The 22258-nt window shown below is 38.7% G+C and overlaps 1 protein-coding gene across 2 annotated transcripts in view; it reads right to left on the bottom strand.

The window, feature by feature from the left end:
• Nucleotides 1-22123, bottom strand: part of TSC22D2 (TSC22 domain family member 2) — a 45934-nt gene extending 23811 nt beyond the window's left edge. Inside the window, exons 1-2 of one of the 2 annotated variants that reach the window (XM_044670851.1) lie at nt 20113-22123; nt 7889-7960 (exon numbers count right to left, since the gene is read on the bottom strand). In XM_044670851.1, coding sequence (XP_044526786.1) covers nt 7889-7960; nt 20113-21983 — 1943 coding nt within the window. In that variant the 5' untranslated portion in view covers nt 21984-22123. The remainder of the gene's footprint in view (nt 1-7888; nt 7961-20112) is intronic. The other variant, XM_044670852.1, reaches the window with a different exon arrangement.
• Between the last annotated feature and the right edge of the window lie 135 nt (nt 22124-22258).

Raw genomic sequence — 22258 nt, 5'->3', positions numbered from 1 at the left:
TATTGTAAAATGGGTTTTTAAAAAATAGATCCCATGAAGTTCTACTTTATCCACTCACCTCCGTCAAATGATCATCAGCCTAAGGCTCAGAAGTGCTGTTTACTGAGAACTGGAAGGAGGTGAGGCCCTTTGTCTGATCAGAAGAACCAGGGTCCCTTCCAAGACTGCTTTTTCCTTCCCAGGATGTTTACTCTATACCAAATCTTTCTAGTCTTGAATTACTACTTTTAGAAATTCAATTATTTAACACGAATGCCAGGTTTTAAAACAACCAAACAGAGAGAGAAGATTGGTGTTTCAGACTCTTTTTGCTTTCTCATGAATAGATATAACTTTAATAGTGCTTTTTGGTAGAGGTGTGAATTGATTCAGTCATTACAGAAATCAATTTAGGTCTGTGCCCCAAAGCTACTAAATTATACATACCCTTTGATCCAGCAATATCAATACTGGGTCTACACACCCAAGAGATCAAAGAGGAAAGACCCCACGTGTGCAAAACTATTGATAGAAACTCTTATTGTGGTGGCAAAGAATTACAAAGTGAGGGGATTCTCATCCAATAGGGAATGGTTTATGATTGTGATGGAACACTATTTTGTGCTGGAATGCGATGGTTTCAGAGACACCTGGGAAGAATTGCATGAACTGATGATACAGAATGAAAAGTGCAAAATCAGGAAGAAAATGTATAACAATAATAGCAGTATTTTACAGACTAATTCTGAAAGACTTAGCAACTCTGATGAATACAATGACCAAATTCTCCAAAGGATAACATGATGAGACATGCTACCCTTCTCCAGATAGAAAACTTACAGACTCAGAGCAGACTGAAACATATATATTTTTTTCTTTTTGGGCTGTTTTGGTATTTGACAGAAGGTAAAGTAGGAATCTGTTTTCATTGACTATGTTTACTGGTAATGGGTTTTGTTTTTCTGGCCTTCTCTCAATAGTGGGGGGGAGGAGAAGGAAGAAAATCCAGAACTGAAAAAACTGAATTAAAAAAAAAAATCAACTATTGCTAAAAATAAGAGCTTAATATACATTAAAAAAAAAAAGATTTTTGGATGACAATCTGACTCGCTGATTATAAATTGTAGCCCCATGTTCTCCTATTGAATGCCAACCTCTAAATGACCAAACAGTCATAGGATTGAGATGTGGGATATTAGTAAAGTGGATATAGTTAGGGGGAAAAAATCCCCACAAAGAAAACAAATAAACAAAAAATCGACTGTTCTAAAAGAGAAGTTTTTATTCTGGGTCACCAGTTCTCAGTAACTTTTCTTTCTAATCTGTTTTAAATAGTGGTGGGTAAAGTAACAGGCAGAGAATTTCTTTAAATAAAAGATTACAATGGTGACCCAGCCTTTTAGATTAAAAAAAAAAAAATCCAAAAGACCTTTTTTAAAACTACTTCCCCCAAATATCAGGTCTAAAAAAACCCTTTGGGTGAGACTAATCTTTATGAATATCTTCAGTGGCTACCACTGGAATTAAATTTCTTTGCTGGCAACCCAGGTCGTCCTTCACCTACTTTCCGGCGCCTCACACATACTATTAGTTTCACAAATGTCCCCACTTCTCTGCACCTCATTTCCTCATCTGTGAACCAAAATGTGTTGAACTAAATGAGTTTAAGGATCCTTCCAAATCTAAATCTAGGATCCTTACATGGCTTAAGGAAAACTTTTCTTTCTTTCAAATACCCTGCCATTTCCTTTCCTTGTTTGGAGTTGTTCACTAGGCGCTCCTGCCTAGCTGTTGAATTTCTTGTTCAGTTGTTTTCAGTTGTGTCTGACTTGGTGGCCCCATTTGGAGTCTTCTTGGCAAAGATAATGGAGTGCTTTTCCATTTCCTTTTCCAGCTCATTTCATAGATGAGGAAACTGAGGCAAACAGAGGTTCAAATGGCCTGCCCCCACATAGCTGTTTCTGAGGTGGAATCTGAACTTAAGAGGTCTCCCTGACTTCAGGCCTGGGATGCTTCACTGTGCCACCTAGCAGCACCTTGAATTTCTACTCTTCCTTTAAAAATCTAGCTCAAAGCCTATCTATTCGTGTGTGTGTGTGTGTGTGTGTGTGTGTGTGTTTCTTTGTTGCTTTCTCCCCTCTAAGCATACAACCTTCACCTCAGACCTCTCCAATACACTGATGCATAAGTTCACTATTATCACCAGTAAGAATGAAAGCTCCATGAGGCCAGGAATTGTTCTTTTTTAAGCTTAGTATTTTCCTCACATGCTTTGCTTAGTATGCATTGCACTGACCTAAAAATATACTGTTTTAAAGACTTCTTTTAAAAGAGGATTTCCCTCTCAAACATCAGGCCCCAACAGCCGGTTAGAGCTAGAAAGCAACTTTGAGATAATGCACACAAGAAACTACTATTTTTCAGAGGATACCATACAGACAATAGCAAACCATTTCCTGAACAAAGTACTCCACACTGACTTGATCTAGGCTTTTTGTACTGAGGAGCACACTAAGTAGTCTAGGGTACTTTTGGGGGTCCAGCCCTCTCAGATGGAGGGACTCTTATCACCTTTCTAAACAAGTCTTTTATCGCCTTCATGTCTGTACTCATTTGAGCACTATCCTTCAGAAAAGAGGAAGACTTCTGAACCATCAAATCACATCTTTCAAACTGAGTATCTTTTCCTGTAGTGAGAGCCAGTCCTCTTCCGTTAGTTCATGATGCCCAGGATTAATGAGTCCCTATCGTAGCAGGTGATTGTTATCTTCTCATGCACAAACCCGTAAGCCAATGCAGAGTCAAATGTCCAGGTCAGTACAACTTTCTTATCCCTTGAATTCACTATATATTTTCAGCCTCTGAAGCATTTGTGTAAGAGTTCCTGAAGGAAATTAATGCCTTCATGGTATCTTTGAAAATTACTTTTTAAAGTGAAAATAGTTGTAAGGAAACTAAAGTAATTGGAGAAGCACTTGGCTACATATACTGTGTTCAATGCATATGCAGAGTTATGGATCACCAATTAGATCAGAACATTAACCTTCAACAGGAAATTTTCGCAGTACAATTACCTTTAAAGATGCTGATTAAATGCAATTTTAGCTATTAAAAACGCCAATAATTTTAAACAACAGTTTGCAATTCAAGCCAAACAACAGTATCCTCTCCAGCTGAGTTTCATTTATCTCTAGGTCCTAAGAAATTGGTGTTCACACCACCCAAACTACCACCAATAGTGGTGTCTTTAGAAAAAGAATAACTGTGCTGAGAAAATTCTCTATAAGTTGATAATCCTATATGACTAGCTTGGTGTGTGCCACTAGTATGTGGCTTAATGTGGATCATTATTATCCCTTTCCCTTAATATCAATGATTGCAAAAATAATTGGTGGTTAAGTGCCTACTGTGGGCAATGTACTGAGCACTTTGGGTAAAAGAGAATATTGTAAGCAAAAGTTCTTTTGCCTCAAGACACTTTATAATCTAGTTCAGTGATGGGCAAACTTTTTAAAGAGGGGGCCAAAGGAAAGGAAATGCTCCTCTGTCAGTCTGTTTCTAAGGCAACTCTTTTGAAGTTTCATTGTATCATGTCCTACTCGTTGCATTTGTCAGATTAGGAATAATGTTCCACAGCCAGATAGAACATTTCAGGGGGCTGCATCTGGCCAGCAAGCCGTAGTTTGCTCATCACTGGTCTAGTTGATTATTTAAATATTTTGAAGAATTAGACAATTAGCACTTTATTATCTAAGATCTGGTTCTTATTTTTTAATCAGAACCACCTTAATATTTTATTCTTCCATTAAAGGTAAGATTCCTTTCAAATAGCATTTGTTCATTTGGAATCCATGATGCACATGCATATGCCCAAAAGATGACCTACCCCTTGATTGCTACACCAGAGTTTAATATGCTAGTGAATGCCATTGGCTAGTTCAAGCAGCTGGCACTCATGACACAAATTGCTTACCCCTGCTTGATTTAAAAGAATCAAGTATTCTAACATATGGTGAATAGCCAGAAGATTATTTCATAGCTAATATTGAGAGAATAATTAAGTAACATGTTTCAATTTATCTTGAATACATTTTATGTAATTACATGTAGTATAATAAATACACATAAGCAAAACAAAAGCCACCATTTACACTATGAGGGATATACTATTAATTGAATTTTACAAAATTCATTTTAAGAGAGTCCAAAATGTGCAACACATCCAAGTCTTGTTCTGATGCTTCAATTTGATATAAAAGTAGCCTATGCCAGTTCTCACAAGTTAATTTTTAAAAAGTAAAGAATTTTCAGACACAGCAACTCACTATGGTGAGGTTGTGATCTGTCAGCAAGAGTGTGCAGGCTCAGGTGTTCCAAGTTTTCTACTCTTCCTTATCTGTTTCTCTACAAATATCTGTGCTATTCTCATGCCACTCCAGGGAATGGTGAACCTAGCAACCCGCTACATGTTATTTCTGAATTTCGCTGATGAACAATTTCTCAGGGGAGCATTAACAACTCTTTGGTAATGAGGCTAAACAATGTACCTGAAATATTATCAAAGCTTAACTCAATCTTTTTGACTTTTAATTCTAGCTCCCCATCTGGTGGTTTAAAATAGACCAAGTTTCTTCTCATTCACAATACAAGCTGACATTGAGTTTTATCCACCGAAGGTTCCCAAATAGTAGTTTGCTTCCTTGTGATCATGTTAGGATTTTAAGGCTAGGCTAAGATTGCATTCTGAAAATTCTGTAAATGACTTAAAGGGCAGACATAGGAAATAAAATACATTAAAATATTGTTATGAAAATCAATAGGCTAAAGTATCATTGTTGAAATTTGACTTTTTCAAAGGTGCTAATCTCTTAGAGAGGAGGTAACCCTACTGTAACAGCTTTCATGAATAGAGGTAATACTTCTTAATGAAGAATCATTGTAATATAAAAAGAAATCTAGTTTTTTAGAGCTTTTATCAATAAGAATTATTTGAAGGGCAACTAGGAATAGAACCCAGCTTGGAGTTGGGAGGACCCAAGTTCAAATCTAGCCTCAGACACAACCTAGCTGTGTAACCCTGGGCAAGTCACAAGCCTTTGCTAAGAATTTAGATATTAAGATGGAAGAGTGTTTAAAAAAAGAAAAAAAAAACTTTGAGAAATGTGAAAAACCTTAGTTATATTTAACTATAATAGTGGTAACAACCTCACCTTGTCTTAAGGTGAAGGGATTTTCAAAATATTTGAATTAAGGGGAAAGAATAGGCTTGACAGATGAAAACGGGAGGCTCTGTAGAAACAAAAAGGTATAAAGGTACAATAGGCTTAAAGGTCACTTTCTTAGAAAACTGGAAAATGGATAGAGTGAAACTCTGGAAAGCTGCTGGAAGAGCAGTAGAAAAAGAGAGAGGAAAGAATTAACAGGTACAGACTACTAGCTTCTCAACCTGGGCATTCTAGGTAGGCTTTTAATAAAAAAAGAACATAGGAAGCCACCAGAAAATGTTAAGCAGGTAGGGTGTGTATGGTAACTTGTATTTGGGTTATTAAAGGAGGTGAAATGCCAATAGAGCAAAGTCCTATGCACAGAATTTGAGCAGGTTTGACTATACATATAACAATGAGTGAAAAGTCATTTTACAAAATCATAGTCCTGGTTTCAGTGTTAATGTGAAAATCTGACAAAAGAGAATCTGGTAAGAAAATACATTCCTTTATCAAATTTATTCCAGATCATTATATGGGAGGAATAATCAAAGAAATATGGTAATTTTGTATTTATCTAATAGAACACTTCTTCCTAGTACCACAGAACATTTTAAAAGTTCAAAGAGCTCAAATATTGAAAATGTAATTAAAAAGTAACTTGAGTTGTTTAAAAATATTCGTGGGGGCAGTTGGGTAGCTCAGTAGATTGAGAGACATGTCTAGAGATGGGAGGTCCTAGGTTCAAATCTGGCCTCAGACACTTTCTAGCTAGGTGACCCTCGGCAAGACACTTAACCCCTATTGCCTAGCCCTTATGGCTCTCTTCTGCCTTAGAACCAATACACAGCATTGATTCTAAAATGGAAGGTAAGGATTTTAAATAAATAAGTATACATACACACACACACACATGCTCTTTAATGAAGCATGTAAACTCCACCAGAGCAAGGATTGATTCTTTTATCTAAACTTTACATCTTCCCTATCTAGGCTAGCACACAGGTAGGCACTTTATGTTTGTTAAATGGAATAAAAATTTGGATATGACAAGATGAAAAGTCAGAACTGTGGAGGAACAAAGAAAAATGACATCAAATAAGAACCAAGAAATGGCAGGCAGAACAAGGAATACAGCCTATACTATCATCTTATCTAATCATAAAGAAATGAAGTCTTATTAGTAGGCCCAAAATTCATTTGAAAAAATGAAACATGGCTAATAATTAATGGAGTTGTGACTGGAACCCAGGATTTATTACTGTTACATCTATTATTTGAAGCATTAAATTTCTCCTTCTAAAGAGTCTATTTAATGAAAATTTAAAAATAAGACCTTTAAAGATTATCAATAAAACAGAATTCCTCTCCCAAAATCTAGTCCACATTTAATATTTTATTAAATCTAGAGCTTAAAAATTAAAAAGGTTGGCCAAAAATCTCGTAATATCATTTAAATGGAGGGCTCCTTCTTGAGTACTTACTTTTATATTTCACAGATACATGCTACAAGACTCAATCACTTAAACAAAGGATTTCATATCATTAGAAGTTAGAATAGGTCAACTATAAAATAATGTTCTTTCCAGTCCTAAAACTATGTATTTTAATTTGTTTCACATATGAACAAGACTTAAAAAAACAACACAAGATAGCTCTTCTAAAAAGCAAAACACGAGAAACACAAAAACACAAGCAAATCAAGCCAAATAATTGAGACCAGCATATAACATGTCTTAATGGGATGGGCACACACACTTATCTAGGGGCTTCTCTGATGAAAAGAGATGATGCTGAATCCAAATTATGCCAGAATTCACACAAATGTGCTTGTTGCCAGGCACACCTTAAAGAATTCATGAAAGCTTTGTGCAAGTTTTTGGAAAGGTGCATTTGCTCTCAACCTCTTGTAATTTAATACAAGAAAGATGGAAAGCTAATCAATATTCAGCAACAAACATCGCATAACCCCCCTTAAGTGTGTTAAAGCACAGATAAAAAGATAAGCACCTTTTGCCATAGAAGAAATTCATGACTTCATTCCACATTAAAAAAAAGAAAAGAAAAACCAAAACCTATCACATTCCTGTGAGAAAGCGGTTGGCTGCAGTTTACAAATTAGTAATGCATTTCTAGTGATTTTCAGCAATCATATTGGATAATGTTAAGAGTTTCTCGCCATAAATAGCTCTGACTACTTTGATACCCTTGTCTTGTTCCATCTCAAATTTCTCAATTTGAAATGTTTTGCATTAAACCACCTTTGATAAGACTTAAGTGCAATAAACTGATACAAAAGAGAAACAAACTTTTAAATGAACTATTGATATTTGGTGAATGATACCTTTTAAGAAATAGCATTAAAATGTTTCAATTTCCCATGTCAATTTTCAAGACATGATGAATCAATAGATTAATTTGCAAATTCAATTTAATGCAGTGGAAGAGAAAACTCCTGAGCATAAATAGGGTTTATATTTTATATAATTTGACCATTAAAAAAATCAAATTTTATTTAGGTAATTTAATTTTGTTCTGATGCCCTCTATGCCATTCTAATCACCACGTGAGTAATTAAAGCTCCTCTCCCAGTTCAAATAAAATACATAATTAAGACCATGTGTAATGACGAGAAACTAGCAGAGTGCAAAGCAGTTCATGCATACAATTTTGCATGTATGCATTCCATACTTAAGCATTCATACCTATCCCAGAGGGTCTTTGATTCCTGTAACTTGTTCAAATGGAACGCTTGGTAGAAAGCAGTTGAAGGATTCCTGTGAGATCCAAGAATCAAATGTAAATAAGTTTGAGAATGTACACAAGTCATTTTTATAACATAATGATGAAGGAATTTAGGCATGTAATAGCTTTCACTTTTTTTAAAAACAGAAGCCGCTTGTTCGAAAAGATACGAAATTTGATATCAAAACTAGCTAACCTTAACCTGGCTCTTCCTCAATTACCAGTTGTATAGGATCATTATCTCACCAATAAACTAAAGAGATTTCAGACTAAATATTACTGTTAATATCTAGTTCTAAGCATAGAGAAACCAATTCACATTTTAGTAACAGTCTGCATTAATACTACCCTTGTTGGTTTGAAGAAAATTGGGTTGAACAAGACATTTTGAATATCAGGTGTATTTCCCAAATCTGTGTCCATCTGGCAATCTGACAAGTGTACTAGGTAAAATTAAGTATGTTTCAGAGCATCTTGTTTAGTTTTGCTGGTTATTTTTTTCTTTCCATAAAGTATTTCCTGATTGTTAATATGCAAGCTGGTAATTACAACAAAATTCCTATTTTCTGAATCTACCCCAGTGTCCAATACCTAAGAAAAGAGGGGAAAAGAGTAGGAATCTATCCTTAGCTCAGCTTCTGGTGATGGGGAAGGGCTATAAATTGTTATAGTTCCTATCCATCTGAGGCCACCAGCAGTTCATTTCAGTAATATAAATTTCGAAAAGCCCATTTCTTCTGGCAAGATGTGGCTTTTTCCATTGCCATGATTTTCTAGGGGTTGGGGAAGAAGTCAGAATTCTGCACTAAGCTGGGAGGCCTCAATCTTTTCTGGTCAGCATCTGCTCCATTTGGTACCATCAAGCCAGTTGAGTGGTCATCTATCACTGGCAGCTGCCTCCCCTCTCTACACTATTCTGACACGGAATCCCCAAGACTTTATCTTTAAATACATTGAAATTAGGTCTAGGGCTGACCCAAGGTCATCAGGAAACAAGTATGGACCACATGCATATACATCCTCCAGACCTCTCCAATACCCTGAAAACCTTGTCAGATTTGATTAGGAACATCCTGTATCTCTGGATAAAATGATATCGTACATAAAAGTTCTGTGGAAAGTACAAATTAAACAAAGAATGCTCTGATTATCCAGCCTGACCTCTCCCAGGCACCCAAACTGAATTCTTAAGCCATCTTTCCCCCCTTCCCTGTCCCTTCTCCAATATTGCCTCCATGCACAGATCTCTCTGTGCTAAAATGGCACAGCAGAGACCCATTCCCTCCCCTTTTGTGTCTAATTCTTCAGAGCCTCAGCCTGAAGGTGCCTTCCATCCCCATCCCTGCCCTGTCTCCCATAACTGGAATAAACAAGTAAAGGGCTGGCACTTCAGACATTGGGGTGATCCCTGGCAAAAGGAGCAAAATCCCTTTTTGTTCTGAATTTAAATTTGTTCTCCACAGAACACTAATGGTGAGGTCTTGGTGTGTTGGAGGCAGCACTAGGGGGTTCTGGGGAGGGGTACTGACAACAGAACTGACTTGTCCAGGGTCACACATCCAAAGGAGGCGGCTCATCAAATGAGATTCTACACAAAGCTGAATACTAAGGAAAACTGCCCCAGACCACTGGGCCTCTCTTTCCTGTTCATCAAGTCATTTTAGAACTTGCTGACTTTTCTATCAGCTGACTGAAGATTCCCTTGGCCCATGGAGGCCCAGTGACAGAATGAAGTCCCTGATTCCACCACCACCTTCCACTTAGACATTCCCTGGCTCTTTGGGTAGTGATTGGCCAGTCACTAAAGTGGGCTAGGCCTAAGTTTCCTTGTTGGAACCAAGGACCCCTCAAGTGCTAATCTGATTCATTATTACTCTCTTAAATTTATACTTAGAAAAACAAACATAATTCTCTATGCTTAGACCTAAGCCCAAAGGTTGGCAGCAGCACTGAGTGCAGAATAACTGCCACGTGATTATTGCTCATGAAAAACGGGGCATTTCTTCTACAATTTAAGTTGTGGCCTCCTCTCCTGAATCTTGTTAATAGTACCCAAGGGAAAAGTAGCTACTTAACCCTGATTGAAGACAAGAATGTGGTATTAAAAACCTGAGCTAGTCATCTCAATGAATTTTCTAGCTATCAGAACTTTTAAAAATAATTGCTAGGAAGAAGAGGTAATTTCGTTTTAAGGAATGTGATGTTCCTAAACTTCTCAGAATCACAGATGAATCCATTTCCTACCTATAAAGCTTTTGGGAAGTCTTAGGTCTATAATGCTAAGGTTTTCTAAGAAAACTGTAGAAATTCAAAAAACAAATTAAAAAATTAACCTGGCAGCTATGAAATGTGAAAGCCAAAATTCACAAAAATGGAGTATTAAGTAATGTACTTAAAAAATAGGATGTGATCTCCTTGAAGGTAGGAACTTATCTGTTTCATTTTTTTTTTTAAACCCTTGTACTTTCGGTGTATTGTCTCATAGGTGGAAGATTGGTAAGGGTGGGCAATGGGGGTCAAGTGACCTGCCCAGGGTCACACAGCTGGGAAGTGGCTGAGGTCGGGTTTGAACCCAGGACCTCCTGTCTCTAGGCCTGACTCTCACTCCACTGAGCTACCCAGCTGCCCCCCTGTTTCATTTTTTAAATCCCTAGCACCTAACACATAAGTGGGCTCTTTCAATTCAACTTTTATATTTTAAAAAAAAGTGATATTTTCTTCAGTAGAGAAATTAAAAAATTTAAGTATTTAACAACATAGAAATTAAATCATACCAACTACGATGGTTTTAAAGCATGAAATTTTAAAAGCATGTCAGCTTTTACAAGTCTGAATTTCTATACAGTTCAAAATATTAGGAAAAAAAGAAGTATTAGGTTCTAAATTAAAACTATTTAGGTGTAATGAGAACTGAGACATTAAATAGTACAAATAAATATGGAGGTTTCAGAACACAAGCCCATTTAATTTGGGGAAATCTACATTATAGTCATACTGAAGATAATTAAGCCATAATGCTAGTTATGTGGAGTATGAATTTGCTATGTGATATGGTATATTTAATGGAAGAAGAGAGTCCAAAAAGCATCTTTTATGGTGACAGCAGCAGAAACCAATGTGATACTTGGGTTTTGAACCTTCACTTAGAACACATAAATTGAAGGGCTTACATTCCTTATGGGGATAAGAATAGAAACAATTGTCTCAAAAAATTGATTTATAGAAAGAGATTAAAGGAGTCATCTCTGTGAAGCCTAACTAAACAAAAATTTCAGGGAGAAAGGGGAAATGATAGCTATTTATAAATGCTGAAAGGTCTGAACATCAAAGACTATTTTGTTTCAGAATGACAACACTTAAAAAATTAAAATAGAGGGAATATGGTATTACCAACAAGCATTTCAAGGTTATAAACAGCCTACTAAAGACACTAGCAAGTACCCATTAAGAAAACAAACTAGAAGAAAGGAATTTGGGATTTAGGGTAGTTTTGTTCACAAATTCCCTTCCTTTCCTGAGGGAAGAAGGTTTGAAACCAGTTTTGCAACTATCTATATCAGTCTTTACCATCAAAAGCTTCTGTTCAATTTTCTTCAAAATGTCAATAAAGGCTTTAAATTTAAATTTAAATATGCAATTAAAAAACTTCAGAAAAATCAGTGTTGTTTATTTTTATTATCATCTATATTTAATTGCACATGATCAAAAATGTGCATTTTTCTAGACCATTTTGCAGTATTTTTGAAAATCAGTTTGCAGAACATTCATCTACAGTTTACTACTCCCTGCACACATGCCAAATATTGGATTTATGCCATTTCCAGGCCCCTGAAAGTGGCACAGCAGGAAATGACTCAAAGCCCAGATAACATATCCACCTTTTCTTTTAGCAAGAGACGATCTTTGTTGGAAAAGTAGCTATGCTTCAGGGAGAAAAGAAAACCTCAATTGTATAAAAAGAAAAAACCAAACAATACAAAGCATCCTGGAAGCTTAGAGTGAGATAAAGGAACTAGAAATCAAATATTGCGGTTGATAAGACAAACTATACACACGATTTCTCACTCAAAAGCTTACAGTTTATGGCTTCTTCAGTTCCCCCCTGGATTATAAATTACAGAAATAACCAGCCCCCAAGTGCACATCTGAACACCTGAGACAAATCTACTACCAACATGTGCCTGATTATTAAATTGCCCCCTTCAAGGAGAAGATGACATCACATCTACTCCCTCAAAGCAGCTCACTTGGAGTGGAATAAGTAAGCAGGATTTAACCCACCAATTAAGTTTATTTCTATTTTTAATTTCAGGGATAAAGCAGAAAGTGTAAGCAGGCTAAAAGTGAAAGATCATCAACAGAATATGGAAACCCAACCACAAGCAAGCCAACAAATAGAACCAAACTGGGTCGGGTATTTGCAGAGGGCAGAAATAGTAAACAGATCTCCCCCCACCCCCCCACCAAAAAAAAAAAAAAAAAAAAAATCACACCAGCTCTGCAAGGACCAAAAACTTACTGAGACCCAGATGAGCTGTGAAAACAGCAAAAGGACACAATACAGAAGCTCAGCTCATACACCCTGGTCACCTCCCCCACACCCCAAATGAGCAGAGCTCAAACACTACCATCAAGTCCACCATCAGGAAGGAGGCTGCAAAAATGAGCAAACAAAAAAAGAAACCGACCATAGAAAACTACTATGATGCCAGGGAAGATCTAGATTGTGTTGTTATTAAAACACTGATTATATACCAATACTGTCACTACTTTTAGGAAATATGAATTCTGAATTCATTTAGAATAAAATAGTTTCTGTATTACTTTCTTTGAAGTAACAGACATTTTGTGTACATTTTGATACTGAAGAAATCAATTTAAAGAGGGCCTATTATGAATTCTTTTGCACAGCAAAGAATAACCATTCTTGATCCCTGCTCCCACCTCACAATTGCCATTTTTATTTGTTCAGAGCAAGGTACTCTTGTACTTTAGCTAATACTAACAACCTAGTCTTGTATATATAGGTCTAAAAGAAATCAGGATTTTTTTTGTCCTGCCTCTAATTAGATTTAACTCTTCCTTGGACCCTACTTACCTCCATATATTCATGATGTGGTTGTCAATCGAATTATAACTGAGAAAAGCACTATAAAAATTATAAAGGACTGTGTAAGTTTTTAAAGCTCCAAGAACCAGTTTAACATACCCACAGAAGAAAATGCACTTTCTAAGATCTTCACAAGTGTCTACAATGCATCTCCAGGAAGTGTAGCCTAGAATATTTATAAACTAGTTTTTAATTCAATATCAATCATGAAATGGTCTAGTGAAAAATTACAGAAAGAACAGTCAACTTTCCCACAAAGCTTCTCTAGTCCAATTCATTCTCCTTTTTCTGGCTCTAGATAATAACTTTACCACACATTTTGGCTCTTGCTTTGTATTGTTCTCTAATTGTTTCATGTGTCTTGTCCAAGACAAAATAAGCTCCATGTGGGCAGGAAGTCTACCACATAACTTTTGTATACTGCAGAGTATTGACACAAAATAAACATCAAGATTGTTGGGTGAATTGAAAAAGATATTAAAAAATTAACCCTATAATCAACAGGAGCAAAAAGTATCAAAATAGTTGTATTGACAATATCCTTTCAAAACAAAAACAAAAGTTCTTTTTTGTTATTGCCAATCCATCATTTTGTTAGTCTGGTTATGGACTATTTCTCAGAATGTTTTTTTAATGCATAAGGGAGAATACACTAAGATTATACAAAGGACTCAATTACACTGAAAGTATAAATTTTTTTTAGAAAACATACTCATGAACCTCAAATTTTTAAAGGCCAGTTTACCATCTATTTCAAAAGGAAGTTGGTCCTTCAATAGGTGTTTTGGTAAATTGATTAATATCCCCAATTTAGCTTAACCTTTGTTTAGGAAATATTTCTTCACAAGACACAGTATAGAGTATAAGATGCGAGGGAATGTTTAAAAATACTTTAAGACAAATTACAAATAATCCTCTACATGAATAATGGAGATGGTCCCCTACAGATTTTTCTGGATTATTTAGTTTTATTTATATACATTATATACACTTAAAGTTGATAAAACTATATTATTAAATTTTTTTTCTAAAATAAGAATTAAAATGGTCTCATTGGTTATTGATAAGACTTTATCAACATTATTAATAAAACATCTGATTAGATTTATATTCAATCCAACTAAATGCAGAATAACAAATGAATTCATTCTTTTAAAATAAATATTAAATATATCATGACATGATTCAAATTTTACAAGTGGAGAAATAGGCAACTATTCTAAATTTAATCTTAAGACCTCCAAGTTTCCATAATCTCACTGGGGACTGATATCTGGTTTGGGAGGCTTGTGGAGGACTGTGAGCTAGTAGTGACAGAACTATTTATTTAGTTGGACTTGGGAGTCAGGAGGAAACCCTGGGCTTTAAATTCTGCTTCTGTCACTTTCCAGCTATGTTTTTACCCTGGGCAGATCTAGGCCTCATTAACTTCATCTGTAAAATGAGGATAATCATACCTGTAGTACCTACCCACTTACCTACTTCAGTGTGGCTATGAGACTCTCAACAATTTTACATCAATACAAAACTGTAATTACCACTTAAAAATTTTGCAGAGAAATGATTATTGCAATATTTAAATTCACTGGGTAGTTAGTTGTAAATTGTAATCTCCAGAAAAGGGAAAGTTCAATACATGCCTTCATAAAAGGAGAAACATGAAAAGGGTCTCTAGTAAATGGCAAGTTTAAAAAGTTCAGGCATGCTTTGAGAAAGTTTTAAAAATAGGACCAACCACATAGAACAAAGGAGAGATTTTAACCTGGGGACAGCAGCCAGGAACAACGTGAAGACCACTGCCACCTAAAAAGGAACTCTGAAGAAAATGACCATGGTGAGCAGTAGTCTCCTCAATGAGGATAAGAAGTGCGACTGGGGAATCATTAAGTGTGTACAACAAAGCACATCATGAAAGTTTTAGGGAATACTTCTTAATAAGCAATAAGCTGTACAGTTATATGGAGGGTGGCAACTTGGGCAAGGCTAGATTGAAAGAATATTAAATGAATACTCTGTGCAAATTACTCAATTTATCATAGCTTTATTAATCAGGCAACTTAAAAGATTTAAATTGTTTAGTCTTCTTGGGAGTGAACTTGTCTGAACTATACAGTTTTTTAAATGTGAAGGCCCTTTGATTTGGACAGTTTTGCCAGGCAGATTTCCAATACCCCCACCCTGCAATACTGAAAACATTATTATTACACCAAACTACTTAGGAGCTACATAAAAGCTATAATTATTTTCATATAATTTCTTCAAAGTAAAAAATTTGCTCTTCCACTAAATTGCCTGAAAAGCAACAACAAAAGAAATATAGGGCCAACATTATTCAGACAGAAGTTCTAAACAGATCTACTGGCAAAGTAAATACATGTAGTAGCCAGCTTCAGTGTAAAGCTTAAGACCAACTAAACTCAATATGACCAAAGCCACAAGGGTCACTGTTATCACATCCTTTTTGTAGCTGCAAACCATTAATTCAACATCTTTTCTTCAGCCTCACTCAACCATTCCCTCTATTAGAGAAGTAATTCATTTTGACAACTCATTCCTATCTGTGATCCTCTGTCACTGAACACTGACATAAAATAGTCACTTGCCATGGACCAGAGCAGCCTGCCTGTCTGTTAGCCCAGGCTCGGAATCCACTCCTATAGTGGATTATGTTTTCACAGGATCCTTGCCCAAACTTTTACTCTGAGGACAGTGCCCGAACATGATGCTTTACTGCTATAGTCCTTTACAAAGATCCTCAGGTTAAAAATCCATGGTTTGTCTTCCTACCAAGAGTTACCTCTTCCATCTGTATAACAAATGCACTCATGCTTCCCTTTCAGTGTTCTACCCAGGTCCCCACTGCATTTAAAATCTCTGTTAAGTGAAGGGGCATGCCCATTGCTGCTGCTGTCTTCCACTGTTTGTAGTTACTAGTTTGTTAATTAAAAGAAAGGTATCCACTCACAGCCCCTAGAAAAGCCACTGTTCAGAATGCAAAACAGATATGCCATAACTGTTTTTAGTTTGTTTTTTTAAATGGGGGAAGCCACTACACAATCTGAAATTCTACGTATACTTTTTTGGCTAATGATTTATTAGCAGTAACTTGTAGCATCTCCAAGAAATCAGGAGGGTGGAGATATCTGGGGTTTGAAAACAATCAGCTATAATAGTGAGCTAATATAAACAAGTGATGTGTAAGTAGTGGTTCCAGAATACTAAGAGATCTAAACAGTTTCTCCTCTTAAGTTAGTAAATCTACTAAGGTTTCTGTTCATTTCAGCCATAGAAATCCCTATAGATTTAAAAGCAAAAGAATAACTATACAATCTCAATTCTATTTTATGATACATGTATGTAGCATCTTTTTGCTTTAACAATTCAATAAAAGGAACAAGAATGACACTAATCAATGGAGACTTAAATCAAAATATTGTCACACTATTTAGTACTTCTTAAAGCTCTCACACCTCAGGTTTACAATTTATAAGCCTGATCAGCCATTATTAGCTCTCTCTAAAGAAAACCATTTAACAGAATCCAGGGCTGTATGCCATGAAGGGATCCTTACAATCAAGTTTTCAACAGACTTACTACTGCTGCAGTTGACAGTTTACAATTGCAGCCATTCATCAGGCCTCCTGGAATGTAGCTTGAAGAGTTCACATTGGGCAGCTATCTCTGGAAAAAAACCTGTACTCTGTTCCTTTTCCAATACTTTCCAACCCCTTTTACAAGAGAGAGAAAGAGAGAAAGAGAGAGAGAGAGAAGAGAGGAGAGGAGAAAGGAGTCTTTCAAACACCAATAGGTTTAAGCAAACTTTGTCAGTAACTCCTAACCAACACTGTTCACAAATTCTCATAACTTCTATTTCAAGCCACCATTCTATGATGGACTCCTTAAATTTCAGACAGAAATAACTAATTGAAGCGTGTCTTACTAAACCTGCCAAGCACCATCTATATTGCAGTATATGTACTGTATCTTCTAGTTCATCACATTTAGCATGTTTCTAACTCAACTATAAAAACCTCCTAGTATATATCCATTTTATTATCATCTATAAATTAGAAGTCATTAGTTTAGTCACTCAAATTCTTCTGAGGTCATAGTATGGTATGGGGGATAAAAAAGGTCAAGCCTTTGAGTTGGGACCATGTACATTAGCTATGTGACCACTGGCAAATCACCTAACCTCAAGTGACACAGGCAACTCTCCAAGACTATATAAATTGTAGATGAGTTATCAAACTGCAACAGGGAAAGGAGTTTCCACACCAGGAATGCTTCATAACAAAACGAAAAGCTAGTAAAACTTGTTTAATGTATAGGCTTTGCAGTAGGACTTGTTTTAGGCTAAGGTATCAGCCCCAAACAACCTGTTTCTTCTCTCTTAAAATCCTACTATTATGAAAAAAATGTTTCCCTTCTGTCCTTACAATTTTAGATAGCTCAAATGTTATAGAAGCCACAAAAAAGTAAGATGCTATATCTTCCTATTATAAATGTCTAATTTATTCAGTCATCTTTCTCTACATTTGTTCCATTTTTGACATATGAATGAATACAAATGAAATTCCATGCAATTCTTAATCCCATAGGTGGAAGTTATAAAAATTTTCCCAAAAACACTGTGCCAAAAATAAAACTTAAAAACACTCCTATTTTATAAACCACCCCCACCTCCTCTATCTTGGGTAGGAAAGGAGTCATTACTGAACCTACTTAATGGATTTGTTCCTTCACCAGGGTAAATGTGTTGGTACAATGATAAAATATTCAAATGTGTTAGAATACAATTCTACTAAATTTTTTTAACACATACTCAGATTTAAAACTCAGATACTAATATAATGGACTGAAATTTGGAATGCATGTGATTCACAACTGTTCCAAGGAATTCTAAGTGAAAATCCTATAATTGAAAAAAAGGCTGCGCAAAGTGCCAACTTTATACTTTAAAATATACATGTATCAAAATGGCTGGGCCTTCCTGTATCCAAATTAGAAACACCTATAGTGGTTAAAATGCTAGTACCTGGCCTACCATGAAGTACAATCCAGATACATTTAAAAAGATTATTTTTGCAACACTTCAAAATTTTATAGTTATTCAATTTATCTTTATGCTTGATGAGACTTTTAAAAATGCCTGATAAAAGATATTTTAAGAGGGAGGGAGAGGTAGGTGAGAGAAAGACTCAGACCATATTCTATACTAGAATACATTCTGGAGTTGCCTTATTCATGTCTGTTTTTGCTTTTGACTCATCATTCATAAAACTAAATTCTGGAGTATCATTATAAAGCCCGCTAAGTGAAAGGGGGAGTAGGGCAGAGCAAAACTTTGAGAAAGAACTTTTTCCAGATATGTATTAAAAAAATTCGTTTAATCCACCTGTCTCCTCTTGGGCTGATCTGTGGGATGTAAGCAGAAGCAGACACAGGTGCCAAAATGATTGTGTATCTCTCACAAAGAAATGAATGGTTGCTGGCAACCCAAAAAGACTGAAGTCTGTTACTCAGTACTAATTGTTACCAGGAAATTGAGTACTTCAACCTGCATTTCTGATCTGTGGGGCTATGAAAAGTAAGCAATGTTACTGATGTTTTTGTGGCTTAAGGAATCTTGGTCCCTCTGCTTGGGGTTCAGACTTGACACTGCATTAACACAGCCAACCTATGGGTGGATAATAGGATCTAACTCTGAAATTGAGAATTTTAGAATAGCTACTATGAGTCATTTTCAAAAATATTTGGAGTATAAAGGTGACCTTAGAAATGAAAGGATTTCAGGAAAATTTGTTCTTAATGAAACTGTGCTGGGTTAGCAGAGGAAATCGAAGACATGCTAATTGTATAGAGGGAAGTGGAGAGGAGGGATGGGAAAGGGCTAAGAGGAAACACAGGGAGAGAAAGCTTAAAAAATGAGGCAAAAAATCGTGTTCCTCTACACACAATATCCTAGATAAATCCTTTGGAAATGATTCAAGCTCTGACAACACTTTCAAAAATTAACCTCTTGAAAATCAAAGCATACTTTAATGTCTTTTCTGATCCTTTAAATTACCTACAAATTTCTATGTGAATTAATGACATATTTTTGTACAGTTTGTAACCATAATCCAATTTTTTAGTAATCTGTATAAGATAGTATATTCAATTTTCATTTTGAAATCCTTCTAAACCTACTAAAAAATGTTTAATATTCAACCGAACTGCAGCTACTAAACAATTAATGTGATAGTCTTTTCTCTTTTTTTTTTTTTTTCAGTTAACCTCTTTTAAAAGCTTCCCTTAAAAGGAGCAAGAGAGGGAAGCTAGCAACCTTTACCAGTTAGCACTTAGGTTTCTCTAAATTCAGAATCAGACACAAAGCCTAAAAAAAAAAAGAAAAACCTCAAACCTCATGTGCCTATTTCATGCCTTCTCCCCCAGCAGCAAAAAGACCTCAGAGAGAGGAAAGGAAGGGAGCCTCTTCTGAGCATCTTTCTCTTTTAAAATGTAAAAATTTCATTTAAAAAGCTTTTTTCCTTCCACAATTCTAAAGAATGAATTCTTGAGGCTTCATCTGACCCCACCAGTCCGGCTCCCAGGACAAAATACCCTCTGGAGAAGACGCCTAATTCAATGCAATTCTTTAGCTACCAGATGTCTATTACAGTCTTCTCTAAATGACTTTAAAAAAAAAAACAAAAAACACCTTAAAATTGACATTATGGAAGATCATGTTCTCCCATAAATTGACAAGTAGGATACATTAAGAGAACTACCATGGAAAACTATTTCAAACTATGCTATCAAATTGAACTGTGATGGTTAGTCTAAAATTTCGATTCTCCATATACAGCCTTTGAAAGTTGTGGCTTGACCAAATCATTTACTGAGGTTTTAGGTCGGACTTTTAAGTGGTTTAAAATGAACACCTCTTCATGTCCTGATAAATCCATATCAAGTATATCTAAGTTTTCCTCGGTGACCTCCATAAGATTTTAAAAATCAGAAACCCCCAATAAAAATAAGTGTTTGGGATAGTACTAACATTTAAAGTATTAAAAACGAAATTTTCCATACCTATCTTCATCCCCATCGACAGGAATGGCTATGCCGAAGACAGAGCTGGCCAGGCTGTTCATAGGAGTCGTTGCGGGTAAGAGGGGATTGCTGAGGGCATCCTGAATGGGAGGCTTCACAAGAGCTTTATTTTCAGCAATGAGAGAAAGTGGTGGTTGAGGTAGGGGTTCCGATTTTCTTCTAGTATCATCAACCTGTCCGGCTAAAGGCTGTGTCTGAGTCTGAAACTGGCTTACATTGGCCTGGGGCAGGCTCGCTGGAACATTAGACGTGCCCGGCATCAAGGGGAGCCCAACGTGTTGCTGCATCCCGCTGGAACTCCTGCCACCCGACGTATGGCTGCTCAGCTGGGGCTGGCCTAAAGTAACAGGGACATTTGGCATAGTAACAGAAGGAGTCGCCACACTAGGCACGTTAGTACCTGGCACGGCAGCAGGCACGTTCGGACCTCCAGGGACCATGGCAGGCATGGCCGCCCCCTGCCCGCTGCTGCCGCCCATTTGAAGCTGAGTCACAGATTTGGGGGGTCCCAGGCCTGGCTGCACCACGGCTCCGCTCTGCGGGAGACCAGCCTGACCACTCATTTCACCAGCCTGGGCGGGTCCTGCCACCATCTGGGCTCCGACAGAGGAGGGGTTCTGGCCACTGCCCGGGCCCACCGGAAGACTGGACGTCCCGGCGCTGCTCGCAGCAGCGGGGCTCCCTTGCTGAACAGCTCCCTGGGACTGAAGGGTTGCCATGTGCTGGGGCATGTAGTCGGTCTGGCCAGGAGGCTGAGTTGGCAGCAGATGCCCAGGAGCCACGGGGGGCGGAGGATAAGCAGCAAACGGCTGGGGCGGGGTCCCGGCCGCCGCGGTGGGCTGCACCTGCTGTGGGGGGGCCTGCTGGCCTTTGCCGTTATGTCCCACCGAGACGCCAGTGGGCGCAGCCCCTGGAGACTGGCTCTGCTGCGGGGCGCCCCCGCCGACCGGCTGGTTGGCTGCGACCGGTCCAGAGTAGAGCGTCTGGCCCGGACCCGGGGGCACAGCCCCACCTATGGGCTGCGGCGGCGGCTGAGGCTGCCCGACAAAATGTTGGGACTTGGGCACCGGCGGCGGGTTCAGCTTCTCAGTCTGCAGGGCCTGGGACACAGAGCCCATAGATCCGTCCCCGCCCGGGTCGGAGCCCTGCGTGGCCTGCACAGCCGAGACCACCACCACCGAGCCCCCGGTGGCGCCCAGGCCGCTATCCCGGTCGGCGCTGGGCTCGAAGGTGGTGCTGTGCCGAATGCAGTCCCCGGTCCTGGTGAGGACGGCACTATCCGAGTCGCGGTCATAGTACTCCATACACGTCCATCGCCCGCGTCTATAGGGCTCCCCCGATCCGTGGTCCAGCTTGATGACCCGAAAGCGGGAACTACAAGTGGCGGTTGTCTGAGAAGCAGCCCCCGAGCCCAGCCCCGCGGCCGAAGAGGTCGCCTGGGGGCCGGGCGCCGCCGATGGGCCCAGGGGGGTGGCCGCGGGGCCGCTGGCCACGCTCCGGGTGTTAACAGCAGCTCCTCCCCCATTGGCGGGGCCCCCCGCTGCCGCTGCGGCCGCCGCCGCCGCGGCCAACTGCCCGTCCAGGAGAAGATTAGGAGACACAGTGCCGGGGGTCTCGGCGTCCCCCACGTTGTTGAGGGTCTCTTCGGACGAGCTGCGCTCACACACCTCCTCCGGGCCATAGTCCGTGGCTCGGGAGACGTCGAAGATCTCGGACGAGACGTCCTCAGTGTGGGACTCGTCAGGATCGTCTAGGCTCTCAGTGTCCTCGGTGAGGCTGCTGGCCACCTGCGCCGTGGTGACACTGGTGATCTGGAAGCAGCTCTTCTTCTTGGCCGGCATCTTGGACATGGTGGGGGCGCGCGCGGGGGCGTCTGTGCTGGGCTCCTGCCGGGGCCCGGGGGGAGGGGGCCCGGAGCCCGCCAACACAGAGAGTCCGAGTCTGGGGGAGGGTCTGAAACCCGAGTCAGGGGCAGCGCTGGGCCCCGCCGGGGGCCGGACACATCCCCTCGCTAGCCACCACCACCACCGCCGCCGCCGCCGCCTGCCGCCGCTGCTGCTCTCAGGCGCTCGCCTCCGTTTCCCTCTGGACGCCGCCGCTGCGACTCGCCGTCCCTCCGGGCCGG

This window comes from Gracilinanus agilis, chromosome 3 (genome assembly GCF_016433145.1).
Source record: "Gracilinanus agilis isolate LMUSP501 chromosome 3, AgileGrace, whole genome shotgun sequence".
Lineage (NCBI taxonomy): Eukaryota > Metazoa > Chordata > Mammalia > Didelphimorphia > Didelphidae > Gracilinanus > Gracilinanus agilis.
This window is presented reverse-complemented; position numbering and strand designations above follow the sequence as displayed.